The sequence below is a fragment of the Xyrauchen texanus genome, chromosome 5, assembly GCF_025860055.1.
Source record: "Xyrauchen texanus isolate HMW12.3.18 chromosome 5, RBS_HiC_50CHRs, whole genome shotgun sequence".
Taxonomy (NCBI): Eukaryota; Metazoa; Chordata; class Actinopteri; order Cypriniformes; family Catostomidae; genus Xyrauchen; species Xyrauchen texanus.
Window position 1 is genome coordinate 3,365,237 of NC_068280.1, and position 20,218 is coordinate 3,385,454.

Genomic DNA, 20,218 nt, shown 5'->3' on the forward strand with positions numbered 1-20,218 from the left:
CTTTCGCACTCGAAGACAGCTGGACGGAGCACAACAGAATGCAGGGATTTCGAGACGCGTTGTTCAGTTTCAAAATACGTTTGACTTGACATATCTGCGCTGAAAACTGGTGAGATTCGACCAAAACAAAGTTAAATAAAATAGAGCAGTGTGAAGTAGGTCACTAATAGCGTTTTGTTAAATTAAATGTAAATAAACAATATTTCGACTTGAAAGCCACTTTTTGAATTGTCTAAACGCTTTACTTGTCTGTTGGAACACTATATGTACATTTTTCTCAATATATTCTAAGGTTTGACATAATTGATTCCTGGCAAGTTTGAAAATGTGACCATAAATGAGGTGAGAGCTACAGCAGAAGGGAATATTATCTATAAAGAACGTCTTCAATTTCATTCTGTTCCTCGTACATAGTTGTCGTATGGCTTCAGAAGACTTGGAATATAGCTTAGAAGTTATATGGTGCTTTTTTTGTTCTTCAATAGAACTTGGCAGTATATATGGCAAGGCATGTCATACATTATCAATGTATCGATTAAGGATCGATATTTCTGAGGCATTAATCTATCAACATTAGCCAACGTTTAAATTAGAAGCCTAATTTGTGTGCTTTCCAATTCACTCATTTCGGTTGAATATCTGGCGAAGTAGCATTGGGAGACCACAAGGGGGTGATATAACATTTACTGAAGCAGGTCACACACAGGACGGGTGTTTTAGAGCTCCTTGCACAGGATGCATACCAACAAAAGTTACAAAGGTTTTTCTGCTTCTTCAAGAATGAAAGTGACGTTGATGAGTTTGCAGGTTAGTGTATGAAACTGGTTTAGCTGCGCAAACTGAACGATTATAAATTATTATGCAATTTCTCTGTATGTAGCTTTGAAGAGGTTTCATTCAAGCTCTTAAACCACAAAATGACATACTTGTATCTGAAAATACATTGTGTAAGCTCTATGAAAGATGCATATCCACATCCTCCAGTGATGGCTAGAGTAAAAAATCTTTGTTTTTTGATAATGATTTGGGCCGAATTTAATGGTAAACTATTAGGGCTGCGTGGGGTAGCACTCCGTGGTGCTGCACATATTTGAGCAGCCTCTGGAGACGGATAAGCCAGCGCTGTGGAAGTACCATTGAAAATATTTTTTTCCGAATTTTGAATGTGCCATGTCTTCTATTGTGCAACAGGTAGCCCTGTCTATCTGTAAAATCCCATTTTTTATATAAAAATATAAATCTTCGGGAAAATCTTTTGATTATCAATGCGTAAAAAACACATCGATCCCAAGCCTATACAGCTGTGACCAAAAATATTGGCACCCATGGTAAATATGAGCAAAGAAGGCTGTGAAAAACATGTCTTTATTGTTTATCCTTTTGATCTTTCATTCAAAATATTCACAAAAATCTAACATTTAAGTGACGTAAACGAATTGAAATTCAAATAATATTTTTCTCCAACACGTGTTTGACACAATTACTGGCACCCCCTAGAAATTCTAATGGGTAAAAGTATATTTTATTATACCTGGGTGACTAGGAACATGAAATTGTGCAGCCATTATGTCCTGTTTCACTGGGGTATGAGGTAACACACAAATTCCCTTAGTCATCCATCACAATGGTTAAGACCAAAGAATAAAGTTATGTGTGCGGTGAAAGGTTGTTGAGCTTCACAAGAAAATAAAGCATTGCAAATACCCATTTCCACCATCAGGGCAATAATTAAGATGTTCCATTTATCTGGACATGTTGAGAATCGGCCTGGAAGAGGACGTGCGTTGATATTGTCTCCGCACATGGTGAGAAAGATGGTTTGAGTGGCCAAAAATTCTTCAAGAATCACAGCTGGAGAATTGCAGAAAATAGTTGGGTCTTGGGGTCAGAAAGTCTCCAAAACTATAATCAGACGTCACTTTCATCACAACAAGTTGTTTGGGAGGGTTTCAAGAAACAAACCTCTGCTCTCATCCAGCAATAAACTCAATCATCTTCAGTTTGCCAGACACTACTGGAGCTCTAAATGGGACCGGGTTATATGGTCAGATAAAACAAAAATAGAGCTTTTTGGCAGCAAACACCAGAAATGGGTTTGGCACGCACAGAGAAATAGCCATATGGAAAAATACCTCATGGCCACCGTTTAATATGGTGGTGGATCTTTAACATTGTGGGGCCAGAGGTCTTGGACATCTTGTTCGGATACATGGCATCATGGACTCTATCGTATACCAGAAAACAAAACATCATAACCTGACCGCCTCTGCCAGAAAGCTTACAATGGGCCCTGGGTGGATCTTCCAGCAGGACAATGATCCAAAACACACATTAAAATCAACACAAAAAGGTTCATTGACCACAAAATCATGGTTCTGCCATGGCCATCCCAGTGCCCTGACCTGAACCCCATAGAAAACCTGTGGGGTGAACTGAAGAGGAGAGTCCATCAACATGGACCTCTGAAGGATCTGGAGAGATTATGTATGGAGGTCTCAGATACCTCGTCATGTGTTCTCCAACCTCATTAGGCATTATAGGAAGGAGAAGACTCAGAGCTGTTATATTGGCAAAGGGAGTTTGAATACAAGGGGGCCAATAATTGTGCTACACAAATATTTGACAAAAGTATTTGTTTTTTGCATTTATATCCATTAGTGGAAAGATTTTTGTGAATATTTTGAATGAAAGGTCAAAAGCATAAACAATAAAGACATTTTTCACAGCCTTCTTTGCTCATATTTACCAAGGGTGCCAATATTTTTTTGACCACAACTGTATATTACCATCCACCGTTCTTGAAAACTGGTTTTGGAACAACATTAGGGTGAATAAATGATGACAGAATTTTCATTTTCAACTATACTATTCCTTTGAATATTTTGGCTATTATGCACCACAACAGTGCGAATCTCAGTTTAGTTCACGTCCGTCTAACATCCAGTTTACGATCTTCAGTTTCTCTTGCTGTCACTGTTCGGTATTGTTTCAGCATGATCAGCGTTATTGACCTTTTAAGGGCTGACACTTTCTTGGGCGATTTCTTCTTGAGTTTGGGCAGAGAGCGGTCCTGCTCAAAGCCCTTGTTGTCCAGCAGTTGTCTCATGGCGATGTTGGCGAGCTGCTCCATTAACTTGAATGTTTCATTGATGTTCAAAAAGACGGAGAAGATGTGCTCGCTGCAACGCGTGCTGACACGCACCATGTCTGGCAGCAGTAGCGTGGCGTTCTTCTCCAGCTGTGTGATGTCAGCCCAGCGGATCACTAGCTTAGCTGAAACACACATTCATATGAACTTAAATTACAACCAACAAAACATCTTGTCGCACGCCTCTGTTAACCGTTGTGGCTAGATAAATCTCAAGATTTCCTGGGAAGATATGGAATTCTTCACTATTTGATGCAATATTGTGGTGTGCCTAGATAATAGGACATAGTGTCAACCTATATATAACATCCCTGCAGACAGTATTTCACATCATATTGTTGTGCTGTAGTGCTCACCCTCTTTTCCGAGCAGGTATGAGTAAAAGCACAGGTGATTGATGCTGAGGTACAGCCAGCCCTGCCGTGGCACCTTCCCCTTCCAGTAGCTGCAGGAGTAATAATTCACCAGTTTCTCCTCCTCTGGCATGCCGAAGAGTTTACGGAACTTAGCGATGGCCTCCTTGAACTTATCAGTGTCGTCGTCTTCTTTGATATCATGGCTTTTGTTCAATTCAGCTATAATGCCCTGCACAGTCAGACAGAGGCAGATTATGGCTCTGCTCCATTTTTCTCAGTTTCCATGTTACCATAGTTACTCCGTTCTGTATCATTACACTTATAGTGCATTCAATACCAAAAACTACTATGGAGTTTTGGTAACATGTAAAACAGTAACATGGTATAACCATCTGATACATCACTGTACCATAAAGGGCATGAAGACAAGAGCTCTAAAAATCTCTAAAAAGTGTGTAACGTCTAACCTGGATTTTTCCCTTGACGAACGTGGTGATGTCATTTTCATTCTCAAAAATGGAGAGTGTTTGCAGAAGGTTCTGCTCAAGCCACTCCCAGTTCTCAGTGATCTCCTTACGAGAGCTCCCTATTATAAACACAAAAACACACAAAGTCATTTTGCCATCTAAGATTTGCAGTCGTCAAATGTAACAAAATCCACGGATTTGGGAAAGTGAATTTGATGACATTTTAAATGATCAGTTCACCCAAAAATGTAAATTCAGCCATTGTTTACACACCCCTGTGTATTATAACCCTGTATGACTCTCTTTCTTATTCTGAACACAAAGGGAGAAATTGTGAAACAATGTTGTGCTCAGTGATGTCATACAACTGAAGTTTATGGTGACCACCTCTTCAAGCTCCAAAAGGACACAAAAGTATAATTCAGAAGTCTAATAAATAATTCATGAGACTCATGATTGTTATGAAAGCATACGATGAGTGCATTAAATCGAATGCATTATTTAGTGAAATTGTGGACTGACCGTTGATCTCCCGTGCGTGTTTATGATAAGGCAGGAGAGCAACAGTTCACGCAGCCCCCTCGCGACATTGGGGTGTTCAAGCTAAAAACGTGTTTATCTAAAAACAGGTCCTGCACAGCGGGAGTGACAAGAGAACACAACACAGCCACACACAAAACTGAGAACAGAATTTACTAAACATGTCTGAAGAGTTTGAAGTCGAAGGATTGATGCATTTCTATGCCCAGCCTTGTTTTTTTTAGGGTACTCGGAAAACAGAAGCATAGAGGAGGCTACAGGCAGACACAGTCACAGGTATATTTTCTATGGTAATCAGAGTTTTTGCTCTAACCAGCCGTGATGAACAACGAGACATTCTAGCACCAGTCCCAGTAACAGTATATTAAAGGCAGCATCTCATGAACTGATTTTGGTCGAGAAAATCACATCTACGAATATTTTTGCAGGCTCTCTCTCTCTCTCTCTTCAGGTCTGTCAAAAATGCTCACCAGTTCAGAAAGGAGAACAAGTGACAGACATTCCTGCCTACTCCATCTCTCTGTTTGATTGAGCACTCCTGTTCAAAATAATAAGGCTGGGCATAGAAATGCATCAATTCTTCGACTACAAACTCTTCAGACATGTTTAGTAAGTTCTGTTCTCTGCTGAAGCTTGAAGAGGTGGTCACCATAAACTGCCATTGTATGACATCACTGAGCACGAACTGTTTTTTTCACAAATTCTTCCTTTGTATTAAGAAAAAGAAAGAAAGTCATATAAGGTTATAACAACATAGTGGTGTGTAAACAATGACAGAATTTTAATTTTGGGGTGAACTAATCCTTCGTATTTTCCCCACAAAATTCTCCATTTTCTTCCATATTTCTACAGCAGATGGATCTGAGAATATAATTTGAATGACTAATAAATGAAGCATCCTAAAGATAAAAGACTCTAATGACTAATTAGTATTAGACTAAATTAACTAACGACTGAAACACACAATCCTTAAAAAAATAAAAAAATAAAAAATATGACCCACTAAACAGAACATCAAACCATATAATGTGGTTGTAGAACATAAAAATGTATGGCCTCATTTACACTGTCAAACAATTCTGATTGTTTATCACAGATTTCCAAATCAGATCTTTTAAATATATGTAAACAGTGAAAACACTTGTGATCGGATTATCTGATCATATCTGATCATGTGGTGTACAACTAAATCTTGTATCCGATTGTCCACATAATTCATTGTTACATAATAGAGCTCTGGTAAATGTAAATGCAATCTCTATGTGTAAATCATTGAGGGAGTATACGTGTGTAAGTAATAACGCAGTAATGTTTAAAGCAGAGATTGTCTGATAGCAGATTTTGCCAATTCCAATAAAGAAGGTGGTGGAAAAAGGGGGGGGGGGTGTTATCTCCCCTTTTTCTCCCAATTTGGAATGTCCAATTCCCAATGAGTTTTAAGTCCTCATGGTGGCGTAGTGACTCAACCCGCAAATCTTATCTCGTGACCCGTTGAGCGCGTTACCGCGGAGATATAGCGCGTGTGGAGGCTTCACGCCATCCACTGCGGCATCCACGCACAACTCACCACACGCCCCACCGAGAGCGAACCACATTATAGCGACCACAGGGAGGTTACCCCATGTGATTCTACCCTCCCTAGCAACTGGGCCAATTTGGTTGCTTAGGAGACCCGGCTGGTGTCACTCAGCACGCCCTGGATACAAACTAGCGAACTCCAGGAGTAGTAACCAGCGTCTTTGCCACTGACCTACCCAGGCCCCCCAAAAAAACAAGTCTTAGTGTTTCCTTACTATAATAGCCACAGAGGCTACAAGAGTCCAAAATGAGTCCTCCGACCACAGAGGAACACAGGAGAATATAAAAAACAAAAAAACTATCAGGACAGATTAATCAGAAAACCGATATATCGGTCTACCTCTAGTTTAAAGTCATGTGAATAGTCAAAATAAATAAATAAATAAAATAATAATAATAATCAGATACATGTCAAATGATTGGATCTGTTACTAAAACATGAGTCGTGCTAAAGCTTTTTAGGAGAACATATGCACCCCATCTGGGCTCAAGCAAACAGGTCTCTTTTTTGTTGCTTGCCTTTAATACAGTGATTTACCAAACGGCCTACAGCTAGTAAAATCATGAAATCTGAAGCCCATTCACCGTTGCTCCTTAACTAGATTAGCTCAGAAACACAGCACTCTCGGCTCCTCTGGGACGCAAGCACTGTCTATCATCCACCCTCTTGCTTTTAACTTCAAACATAATGATCCAGGCTTCAAACGCAATACAAATGTGTCAACCAGTAGAGATTGTTGTCTACCGTTATATATCATGGCTTTAAGTGGTGCTTTACGTTATTTACACATGAAAGCAATGAAGAAACATTAAGTAAAGCAAACATACATAATGGGGTGTGTCCCAAACAAGTCAAGACGAGGGCTTGCTATTAAAGTGCTTAACGGGAAGCAGAGTTTTGCTAGTTATGGTTCCCAAGCAACCTCGCAAAGTGCCACATTTACTTCAGCTATATCCTGATATCTGAAGAAGAGCATGTAGCTGGAAACATCATGTTTTTGTTGGTGAGCTCATTCAATTAATTTTGGAAGTAACAGTGAGCCAACAGTGAGCCACTAATAGTGTAGTGGTAGTGCAAAGCTATTCGAAACAGGAACATATTGCAATCTTTACACGCTTGTTTCTAGGTATGCACCGATATAACATTTACATTTATGCATTTGGCAGACGCTTTTAACCAAAGCAACTTACAGTGCACTTATTACAGGGACAATCCCCTCGGAGCAACCTGGAGTTAAGTGCCTTGCTCAAGGACACAATGGTGGTGGCTGTGGAGATCGAACCAGTGTTCTTCTGATTACCAGATTACCAGTTATGTGCTTAGACCACTACACCACCACACCATATAAAAAATATGTCCCGATACCGATGCCAATTTGAACAAAAATTGGGGACAATTTGTTGTCTGTAACTTTTAATTTTTTTCTATTTAGAGTAGCTTAACAGTATATTACACTTTGCTGTAAATTTCTCTATTTTCTCAAAACTATACAACTGAAATATTTCAGAGGAGTTTTTGTTTAATTTTATTGTTAGAAATGAACAAAATACTATTTTTGAGCCAGTTCATGAAAAACGGGTATAAAACACGGCAAGCCTACGGTAGTGATTTTACATTCAGAGCTGTAGTGTTCGATTTAGCGGGAAATTTCAGGCTTCTGTAATTTCATTCTTGTCTTTATATCATGACAAAGAAAAGAAGGTACAACAATGCCGCACAATTACAATACTTTAAAAATACATTTGTTTTTAAGATATACGTAAAAAAAAAACCTTGCAATTTTATGTTTCAACAACAGAGAGCCAAGAATTCGGTGATGGACCATCCATCCATCCAACCATCGACAACCGCTTATCCAAAGTTGGGTCGTGGAGGCAGCAGCTCCAGCAGGGGGCCCCAAACTTCCCTATCCCGAGCCACATTAACCAGCTCTGACTGGGGGACCCCGAGGTGTTCCCAGGCCAGTGTGGAGACGTAATCTCTCCACCTAATCCTGGGTCTTCCCCGAGGCCTCCTCCCAGCTGGACGTGCCTGAAACACCTCCCTAGGGAGGCGGCCAGGGGGCATCCTTACCAAATGCCCAAACCACCTCAACTGACTCCTTTCGACGCAAAGGAGCAGCGGCTCTACTCCGAGCTCCTCACGGATGACTGAGCTCCTCACCCTATCTCTAAGGGAGAAGCCCACCACCCTTCTGAGGAAGCCCATTTCGGCCGCTTGTACTCGCGACCTAGTCCTTTCGGTCATGACCCAGCCTTCGTGACCACAGGTGAGGGTAGGAACAAAAATTGACCGGTAGATCGAGAGCTTTGCCTTCCGGCTCAGCTCTCTTTTCGTGACAACGGTGCGATAGAGCGAGTGCAATACCGCCCCAGCTGCCCCGATTCTCCGGCCAACCTCCCGCTCCATTGTCCCCTCACTCGTGAACAAGACCCCGAGGTACTTGAACTCCTTCACTTGGGGCAATACCTCCTATATATATAACAAAAATATTGAAAATATTGATACAGTATTATGAGGTAAAATACTTTGCAATACTTTGAAATAACGATTGTTTCGGCCACCCCAAGTGTTCATACAACTGCAGAAGCCTACTGACCAACACCAAACATCTGCATGACTCAAACCCCAGACAAAGTCTCTTAAGTGCTCCAAACTGCACATTAACCCTTGTGTAACTGCAGCAAACGCAGTCTCTTTGTAGACCTGCACAAGTATATATTCTCAACAACTGTCCGGTTTTGTTGAAGAACCGATTCTAAAGCAGTAACAGCATTGTTTGGAAAGGTCTGAACTGAACTTTAATAGCCAACACATTGCACATTGATTTTTTGACTTCAGATTCCACTTTCGAGGCAGTAGGGCGTGAGGTAATGCCCAGGCCATTGGGGAGAAGGAGGGATGTGATGGAAGATTCCAGAATGGGCGGCAGTGGGGGTGTGAAGGCAGTATGTTACCGTGGGCAATGGTCCAGTAAACCAGTGAATCAGGAGTCTGGTAGAGGATCCGGTATGGGGCCACACGAGCACTGGAGTCCAACACAACGTCAAGGGTTCCAACCAGCAGACCTGTGGGAAAAAAATAATAAAATACGCTCAGGATTATGATCTAGTAGGGTTAAAATAGGCTAAACCAGCATTACGTTTAGACGTACACAAACAGAAAACTAAATTATTTTAGAGGATACACTAAATTGGCCAGTACAAATATGTACAGAGAGAGGGAGTAGGATGGCTGATTGCTTTAGTGAAATTAACTACTCGTAAAAAGTAAGCATGGCTATGGGTAGATGCTGAAAATCTCAGAATTGCCAAATAAATATGCCAGCATGCAATATGCTGCAAAAGCATTTGGCAGAAAGCACCACAGATTTCCTCAAAATCTGAACGAGTCATTCGCTTGCTCCTTGCATGTTCATTTATTGAAGATTTTGTCTTATTTTAAATGTTTTCAGCTAACATTTTGCAAACTCAATGTGGAAATGCCAAAAAGTACAAAGATCCCATGTGAGCCTGCTAATGACCAAGGACGTTCAACAGATTACCAAACACTTGAAACAAGAGCATCATGACCAAGATATTGAAACATGAGTAAATCTGTGCATTTTTATTATTACACAGTTCCCTCAACTGTGCGATCCTCATAGGAAACACTTGAGAGTTTTGAATCCAGTCTGAATCACAATGAGAGAAAATATACCAATATTAAGAATATTGTGTTGGATATATATATATATATATATATATATATATATATAGTATATAATTATTATTTTTTTACTGTTGAAAGATAAACATAAATGGTGATGAAGGAAGCCAAAATATTAAATGCTATGGATGAATATTTACAGAACAAGCCATTGTTTGTAGAGTGAGGCCAAAATGACCATTTTTGCCAGTGATTTTGGAGCAAAACTACAGGTGTAAATACATGAAAACCAACCTTAGAAAGGTGGCAGTGTCCTTATTTTATTTTTACACAGAGATTGGTTGGTCTATTACTAAAATCAATTGATTTCAGCACCCCTTGTTGCATTATATTTCAATGGTGCGAGTCCAAACAAGGGAAAAAACACACTTTTATGTTGTTTTTCCAATGTTTGAGTGCCTATAACTACAGAAGTTTTGAATATATTTTGATATCCTCTTATATTCTGGTTAGAAACAAACTTTCCTTTTTGTATTTTAATTTTTAAGGCCCTATATGGTTACATCCCAAAGATATGGGGCTCTCAATGTGGCTCCATTTGTAAACAGTTCAATTCTACCCATTTTCAATGGTAGAAAACCAAATGTAGTTCAATATTAACTTGGTTGACATGGAATAACTCTACTGACAAAGACCCCATTAAGTCATATGAGAGTTTTGTGGCTTTTAGTCCATGTCTCTTTGAGGTCATCTGCATGCTAAAAGTTTAACTTTCAGCAAGTTATACGTATTTAAAATGGACTTGTCAATTGGGTGTGTCGATGAAACAATTACACCACAGACACAACCAAAGCCTGTTTAACACCCCAAGCAATCCCGCAACAGGTTGTTTGCCATTTTGAAGATTATACCTGAGGTACATTAACATTGCTGCAGGGTGAAGCTGCGACAGCGCAAGTATCAGAGCCTCTGACACGCTACATGAAGACTCCTGATTAACATCAAAGCATGAGTATCTGGTATCACCTCCAGATCTACTCCACTGATTCTCTCAACAGTCTGAAAAGGTAGTTTTGTCAAAATCTACAACATGGCATCACATTTAAACAGCATTATGGTGGGATGCATCATGGGTTGGATTCCCTTGTCTGCTGGCATAGCTACAGTACTATAAACTTGCCAATGAATATGCACTTTTATTTTTGAACTATCAGAAAATCGAGATTTTTACATTATTGTTTTTAATGCGAATAAATAACGGTACATTTCTAGCTTCAACAGAATGTGTACTTCAGACCTTTGTCACACACGTATGTCTTCTAATCATGTGACTAACATTTGGTTTTCAACCATTGAAAATGGGCCAAATTGAACAATTTACAAACGGAGCAAGATTGAGAGCCCCCATATATATGGGATTTACCATTTAGGCTCTTAAATTAAATTACAAAAAACTAAAGTTTGTTTTTAACCACAATCTAAAAGGATATTACAACATCTTCAATACTTCTGGAGTTCTAGGCACTCCAACTATAGAAAAACAACATACAAAAGTGCTTTTGTCCCATTTTTGGACTTGCACCATTTGCATATAATGCAACATGAAGTGCTGAAGTCAACTGCGTTTAGTAATAGACCAACCAATCTCTGCATAAAAATAAAATAATGATGCTGCCACCTTTCAAAGGTTACATTTTGACCCGTTGCTTTACTCCAAATTCATAGTCATGGTCATTTGTCATTTTGACCCCCTGCTCTAAAACAATTGATTTCCCAATAAACGATGATCCTTGACATGTAATATTTTGGCTTTCATCATCACCTCTAGTTGAGTTGAAATGGAATGACCCTTTTGTACAACCTAAATCTAGGAATTTAATAACTACCTCTAATAACAGTCATTTTTTAAGTCATTAGTTTTGCATTGTGACAACACAGATTTTCCCGAACATGAATGTGTGGCTGCGATTACAGATCCTCCAAGACAACAGTGTCTTCCTCTTTCTGTGTGAGCACAATAACACCACATTCAGACCGCATGACTTTCTGTTCCTCCTTTCATACTGTATGCTCGGATGAGCCTCGGTTTCCCTGGTTGCGGAATCAAGAGAGCAGGGATTTGAGAATACAGTGGGCATCACATGATCTATTCAGTTACAGCACTCTACGCTTACCACTTTGAGTGCTTTTGCCCCCAAAATAAATTTTTTAAGGGCACAGTCTCAAATTAAAATAATGTGGTAAAAGGGGCTCTTTGAAAAGTAAATATTGACAATAGTTGGATTAGTATCAGCTGTTAAATAGTATTACATTTGCCTTAAATTTCTTAATCAATAACGATTACAGATTGACTATTCAGTGGGATTTCTTGACCTCCATTGGACACGTTTCTTAGCTAATGTTTCCTTAAGACACAATATTGTGTTCAAAAACAGCTAAGCCACATCCCACACCAATCCGGTTACGTTTGAAAACACTGTTGTCAGTTTCCTAATGTCAAAGTATTCTGTAAAATTGGAGAGCGTTTTCAAAACAGTCCATTTTCATTGGAGGAAACCTCTGATATAGTGTGGATGAGAGGCGTAAACGTAGAGAACATAATGTGTTTTCAAATGAAAATGTATTAGTATGGACGTTACCCTTTACGGGACACAATGGAATTGAACAGAATGTCTCGAGACACGTTGCAATATTTTTATATTGGCTGCTTATAAAAAAAAAAAGGAAGGCGCACGATGACCAAAGACGCAAATATGTATGGCTGTATTGGCGGTGCTTTAAAGGGGACGAATTTAAGTATCTTATTTAATTTAAGTAGGCTGATCGTCATAGTTGCGCCGCCTCTACTGCCGTGACATCATCTTAAACATGACACAAACTGACCAAAACAATAACACGACCGCTAGCTGTGAGCTACTATCTCATTGTGCTGCATAAAGCAGTTGTTGCATCATGGTGATTTTACACAAGTGTAACAGTTAAATTGGGCTGGTTGTTTTAGACGCGAGCTTTCCAGTAGCTGGTCAACTAAATAAAGTGAAGCTTTCAAGCAGAGTATAGAGTAACGTAACAAAACGTACCATCCTCCATCATGGACTCCAGCCGTGGCTGAGTCCAGCGCACTCTCCCTCCCATTGCTTGCCGGTTTAGATAGCGTCCATTTGGTCGAACCACTTCCACTTTTACTTGATGGTTCTGTAGTTACTTACGTTTTTAAATAACCCTTTTCCCTACACTGTTGGTTGGTCCGGTGGTAGCCGTGTGCGGCCAACAGCTGTGACACTTCCTGAAAGACATTTTTGTTTTGTTCGTCGCTAACGAGTGGACCGTCTGCACCCCGTTTATTGACGACGGTGTGGTTTTGCGCACAGCCATTTCTTTTTACAATTCGAAAGTCGTGTGAACAAATGATACTGCCATCGCTATTGCTAACTTTAAAACTAGCAGGATGTCGCTTGTCGGAAATCCAGTGACGCTGATAGTGACGATTCTCTCTGACCAATCTGTGATCTGCAGGATTTTGACGTCACATTTAGTATCGGCTCAGCTCGATTGGAACCTCGACCGAGGTGGTACTAAACAAAAGTACCAGGTACTATCCACAGTGGAAAACCCCAAAAAAGCGAGCAGAGACGAGTCGAGCTGTACCATGCTGTGGAAAAGCCCAATAAGATCCTCTATTAGTCAGACACTGTTTTGCTAGATGAATTCGCAGGTCACCAAACTTGAACTTTGGTACTTAGTGAAAGATGAAGGTTCTGTGCATATGCTTGCATTTATATGCATTTTGATGAAACACAAAGTCTAATGTGACTGCACATTTATCCTAAATGAAGTTGAACACAACTCAATCTGATACTGATTTCTTGTTAGGGTGCATGGATGAGGAGTTGTGGGAGGAACATTTCATTGTTGTCTTTCTTAATTCTAAATATAGAACGTAGCCTGCTCTCAATTGAATTCATCTTTGCCCAGACCAAAACAGCCTCTTTCCTGCACATGGGCAAAATCAATATTCTTCTAACCATCGTCAACCTGATATAACTGTATTGAATAGCAAAACAACACAAAGGAGCAGTTGACTTTACCCTTTTTCAGCACAAAAACAGCGTTTGGCCTTTATTTGGATCTAAGTTGAGCACTTGTCAATTGGGTAATGGACTAAATATGAAATAATCTGCTTTACTGTACATAAACATGCACAAACGTGTTTTCTTTGGTGCTTTTGGTCAAACGCGGACTAGCAAAGACTCCTTTGGTTCGGTCTTCTGGGCCGTGCCAGCCTCATCGACTCTCACTGGCAACTGGCACACAGTGCACACATTTATGTAACCATGACATCATCTTTTCTAGCTAGTGTATGCTTTGTGTCTATCTTTCGTCAATGACACAAATATTGGCAGCGTTTCAGCTCTCAAGAGTGTTTATCTCACTTATTTAGTGTCAGTTGAATCTTAACCATAAATAATTTATTTCTGTGCATCAATGCTCAAACATGAAATACCAGATATGTCATTCACTGATAAAGAAGATGAAAGCGAATGCCACACATACCTGTGAGGTCACACACCAGGTGAGGTCCTTGTCAATACAATGCACTGCACAAAACCACAAGTGATAGAACGATATATCGGGCAATATATCAGCCAAAGTTTGGTCATTTTGAGATTATCACCATCGGCCGATAACGGCACCTATAAAATAGTTTTATGTCATAAGAATAGTGATAAAATAGTTTTATGTATATAGCAGCATTTTTTCGGTATTTGTTTTGAAAAAAAAAACAAAACAAAAAAAACATATTGAAATAAATAACCAAGTGGAAAATGCTGATAACCGATTAATCGGCTGATAGTTGTTAAAATCGATTTAAATGGTCTGCACTTATATAGCGCCTTTTTAAGCCTTAACGGTATTCAAAGCGCTTTACTCTGCGTCTCATTCACACATTCATACACCAATGGTGACAGAGCTGCTATGTATGGTGCTAGCCTGCCATTGGGAGCAACTTGGTGTTCAGTGTCTTGCCCAAGGACACTTCAGCATGTAATTAGTGGCCGACCCGCTCTACCACCTGAGCCACAGACATAGACAAAACAAAAGTCCAAAATGAATAAAATCGCAGACGCAGTTTATTGTGAAACCAAAATCCCAATAATAATCAGAAAAATCAGATTTGCGTGACTTTTAACGATGAACATACACCGGGGACTCTTAATTTAAAATGTCTATGCTGTCAGCTCACAGAGGAACACGATGGAATAACAATAATTATAAAAAACTATCAGCATTGATTTTTGCCGTTAAACAAGAGTTCCAAAAAGCAATTATCTGTGCCGATTAATCTGTAAAACGATATCTCGTCGACCTCTGCATCTGTCAATCACTGATAAAGAAGATGTAAGCTAATGCCACGCATACCTGCCCACCAATAGATTCAGGTCAGATTACCAGGTGATGCATTGCACAACACCAAACAAGCTTAAATGTTGTTGTCGGTCAACGTTTGGCCATTTTGAGATTATCGCCATCGGCCAATAACGGCACCCAATTGGCCGAACAATTAGCTTTATTTAGTTTGTGTGACAGTACTTAAATCTACCGACAGATTTGTCAATGCATAATGTAAGTTCAGTTTTCATGTATTGTAGTGTTTTTTGAGTAAATGTAGTAAAAAAGTAAGAATTGTTTTTATTTTTTATCTCAATTGCGATAAAAAATTGTTAAGCCAAATTGTAGCATTTTTCAGTATTGGCCTTTAAAAAAAAAAAACATAATGGAATTAAAAGTCACATGAAGCTGGAAAACGATCTATAGTGTATTTTGCCGATACTGATATAGACAGTCCTGTTATTTACCTGTTATAAAATCGGTTTATTGAATGTTAAAACACGTTCTTATTCTTTCCTTACTGTGAAAGGCAAAATCAGAAAGACAACAAGTGTCTGAAATGAATAAAATCCAAAACGATGAACAAGCACGAAATACACGGGGGACTCCACAAGTGCTTCCAGCTCAAAAAGGGCCATCCAGGATTAATAATATAGATTTTTAAAAACTACCAGAATTAATTTTTGCAGATAACAGATAGTTCCAATAAGCAACAATCTGTGCCAATTAATTATTCACTGATAATGAAGATGAAAGCGAATGCCACACACACCAATAAATTCAGTTCACCAGGTGAGGTCCTTGTCAATACAATGCACTGCACAAAACCAAACCAGCTCAGATGCTATCGGGCAATACATCGGCCAAAATTTGGCCATTTTGAGATTATAACCATCAGCCGATTACTGCACCCACGTGGCCGAGTGGTTAGCGATGATCGGAGGTGTGACAGATTTAAGATGAAATCAATGACGATTTGAGGTCGCTGTCCTTTTCTGCACATCGCGGCTCCATTTTGTGGCCTGTTCTGCATCACGCAGCAGCCCATTTCAGCTTATCACGGCACATTCGGCCCCGTTTCTCAGTAGGCCCTTTGGGAAAAGTCCCGGTTCTCCCAATCGCCAGTTTGGCCGCGGGCTTTTGAGTAAGAAAATAGCCATCGCTGGGTCGCTTTTAAATGCTATCAGATCTCAGAGTTGTTGCCACTAGGGATGTGCGAGACTAGTAACTCAGCAAAGCTTTGAGCACCATTATGGCCAAATATCCACATCTGAATACATCTGTGGGTACATCACAATTCTTTCACACAAGCAGTAATGGAAAGCCATTTCCATAGTGCTCTGCATGGTTTGCACACAGTAGTAATGGTGGAAATGGCAGAACATGAATGGCTGTGTTTGTATATACATATATATATACACACACACACATTTATATTATTATATTATTCCTTCACAAAGACGAATCTCCCTGATTCCGATACCGATCCTCCAACTGGTCATCTAATTGTTAGTTGGAGACCTGGAGAGGCCTTCAAGCTACAGTGTCTTGCACCCACTGTAATATTTGGTGGAGGATCGGTGATGATTTGAGGGTGCTTCAGTAAGGCTGGAATCGGACAGATTCGTCTTTGTGAAGGACGCATGAATCAAGCCACGTACAAGGTTATCCTGCAAGAAAATTTGCTTCTGTCTGCTCTGACAATGTTCCCCAACCCTGAGGATTGGTTTTACCAGCAGGACAATGCTCCATGCCACACAGGGGGTCAATCAAGGTGTGGATGGAGGACCACCGGATCAAGACCCCGTCATGGCCAGCCCAATCTCCAGACCTGAACCCCATTGAAACATCTGGAATGTGATCAAGAGGAAGATGGATGGCCACAAGCCTTCAAACAAAGCCGAGATGCTTGAATTTTTGCACCAGGATTGGCATAAAGTCACCCAACAGCGATGTGAAAGACTGGTAGAGAGCATGCCAACATGCATGAAGGCTGTGATTGAAAATCAGGGTTATTCCACCAAATCTTCATTTCTGAACTCCAAGTTAAAATATTATTATTGTGTTGTTTAAAAATGAATATTAACTTGCTTTCTTTGCATTATTTGAGGTCTGAAAACACATCATGCATTTTTGTTATTTTGATCAGTTTTAATTTTCTGCAAATAAATGCTCTAAATGGCATTATTTGTATTTGGAATTTAGGAGAAATGTTGTCAGTATTTTATAGAATAAAACAAAAATCTTCATTTTACTCAATCACATACATATAAATAGTAAATCCAGAGAAACTGATTGGTTTTTCCAGAGCTATATATATTTAATAGCTTATACAAACATATCATATAATACGATTAAAAAAGTATTACATTGCAGTTGCTTTGCATTTTTGTATGCAATCACAAAAATTCCAATCATAATCCACACACAGGTAACGCGCGCACGTGTGCGTTTGTATTTACGCGCCTGTGACGCGTGTGACCAATAACACCAGACGTCCATCTGGCTCTCGAGACAGACTTAAGACATACAGCTCTGATAGAATGACAAACATTTACATAAAATAAAATCTCATCATTGTCGTGCAAGCACTCAATAACGTGTGTGTTTACCCGCGAGACCGCCTCCTCCGTCTCCATGGCCCTTTCTCTTCTGCAGGATGAAATACGGATTCGCGCGTTCTGTCATCCACAACGCACTGGCCAACAACACCTCCTCCGGGTTGATCCACATCTTCACCACGATTTCCTTACGAGGACATCCAAAAACTCTTATATATGCGGTCCAGTATAGAGTCAGTGTTACTTATCCAAGCGTGAAATCTCGTATCCAGTGTAATATGGACGTTTTGTGGGACAGTAATGCTGTATATCGCAGTTACAGGCTATACGTGCGATATAATATCTGATGTTTGGAACAGATCGATTTATATTCGAATATGCGCGTGCAACATTATATATAATCTTCCCGGATCTCCTTAGACTCGCGCGCGCGCCTCACGTTACCAAAATAATATTATAAACACGCCTTACACAAAGGATGGCAATGACATTTACGCCTAAGGATGACCAATATAGTCATTGAAATGCAGAACTAGTATATTCCGGTGAATCATTGTGATGTCTGAAGATATTTTCGACGTTTTAAAGCAGCTCGGATTGTCTCAGTCTTTGTTATTTGTCTTTGTATCAGGTGCGACCGGACCGTCCGGTCTTCAGTGTCTACAACCAAAGCCGATGCAAATTCAGTAGATTTTTTTTAATGCACATTCTTTAGGTGTTGAGTATATGTAGCGACGCGGCACGCAAAATAAACAATGCATGACATTTCTACCCGTCTTCGATGATGGTGAACTCTCCGGCGCCACTGCAGCGCTCAGTCAACGTGCGTAATGGGCAGGCCATTGTGACGTCACGACGGTGGGAGGAGAACTAGTTTGATAAACACAGAAATTATTGACATGTTTTGTTTTTGAATGAATGAATAGCATTTAGTGTTGCTAAAAAGTACAAACTGGCTTTAATAGTTTATGTAAAATATTTAAATATGTTATATTGCGCAGGGGATGTTATTTACTTAATAATACACTGCTAATCAAGATGAAGAAAATGTAAAAGAAAAACAAAGCAAGAAGCAAGACAACATCATTTATAATGCACTATTTTCCCGTTTATTTTCTATTTCTCTATATAGCTTTATTTATTTATTTATTTATTTATTTATTTCTGTATAGCTGCTTAAAGGGATAGGTCACCCAAAAATAACAATATTCTCATCATTTACTCACCCCCATGCTATCCCAGATGTGTATGACTTTCTGTCTTCTGAACACAAACAAAGAATTTTAGAAGAATCTTTCAGCTCAGTAGGTCCATACAATGCATGTGAATGGGTACCAAAATGTTTGAGCTCCAAAAAAGCATGTAAAGGCAGCATAAAAGTTACCCATAAAACTCCAGTGGTTTAATCCATGTCTTCAGAAGTGATATGATAGGTGCAGGTAAGAAAGGACTTAATATTTAAGTCCTTTTTTACTATAAATTCTCCTCCCTGCCCAGTAGGTGGCGATATGCACAAAGAATATGAATCGCCAAATACCAAAGTAGAAGAATGTAAAAGTGAAAGTGGAGATTGATAGTAAAAAATTGCTTAAATATTGATCTGTTTCTCACCCACACCTATCATATCACTTCTGGAAATGTGGATTTAAACACTGGAGTCATATGGATTATGTTTATGCTGCCTTTATGTGCTTTTTGGACCTTCAAAGTTCTGACCAGCATTCACTTGCATTGTATGGACCTCCAGAGCTGAAATATTCTACTAAAAATCTTCATTTGTAGAATTTTTGGGTGAACTGTCCCTTTAAGAAATAAAACTACTGTGAAAAGTGCTTTACAAATAAACTGAATTAAACAAATACATTTAAAGAGGTTCTACTTTTTTCCATTTAGGTTACATGTGTGGATATAATAGTAAAAGTACCATGATAACAAGATCAGAAATTCAGAGATCCATTATATTATCAATATTATTTGTGTATATTATACATACAATAATATAATATAATATAATATAATATAATATACTATCAAGTGTTTACTGAGGCCAGTTATGCACATACATTCAAAACTTATGAGCATAATCACATTAACAAAATCACAACCATCATTACATCCACTTGTGTGGACTGATATAAAACATCCATTCAACGTGTTTATTAAAATTGTATTTGTTGTTGAATGAAACAAGTCCAGAGGTGAGATTCATTACGTTTCATACCGTATGTAAGTCAACCAAATATAACAGCAGCAGATTTTTGCATTAGGTGTTTCCCCAATGGTGGGTTTACGTGCATGCGATCTGAGTCCACTTGTATATGATATTTATTTTTTTAAATAGTTAACCACATTGTCTGATTAGGTTTAACACCCCTGAACTTGACATGACAGGTGGGAGAGGTTGAAGTTCATGAGGCTAAGCATAATGAAACATTTATAACAGAAAAGCAGAGGTGCAAGCAGGTGCATCAAGACTATTACTGAGGTGCAAGAGTAGTGGTCTCTAAGCCACTGGTGGGTGCAAGGTT

The 20,218-nt window shown here is 39.3% G+C and overlaps 1 protein-coding gene across 1 annotated transcript in view; it reads right to left on the reverse strand.

Annotated features, from left to right (window-relative positions):
* Positions 1-18,483, reverse strand: part of LOC127644420 (TBC1 domain family member 9-like) — a 32,485-nt gene extending 14,002 nt beyond the window's left edge. Inside the window, exons 1-5 of the mRNA XM_052127587.1 lie at positions 17,742-18,483; positions 9,048-9,158; positions 3,972-4,090; positions 3,505-3,733; positions 3,012-3,273 (exon numbers count right to left, since the gene is read on the reverse strand). Coding sequence (XP_051983547.1) covers positions 3,012-3,273; positions 3,505-3,733; positions 3,972-4,090; positions 9,048-9,158; positions 17,742-17,862 — 842 coding nt within the window. The 5' untranslated portion in view covers positions 17,863-18,483. The remainder of the gene's footprint in view (positions 1-3,011; positions 3,274-3,504; positions 3,734-3,971; positions 4,091-9,047; positions 9,159-17,741) is intronic.
* Between the last annotated feature and the right edge of the window lie 1,735 nt (positions 18,484-20,218).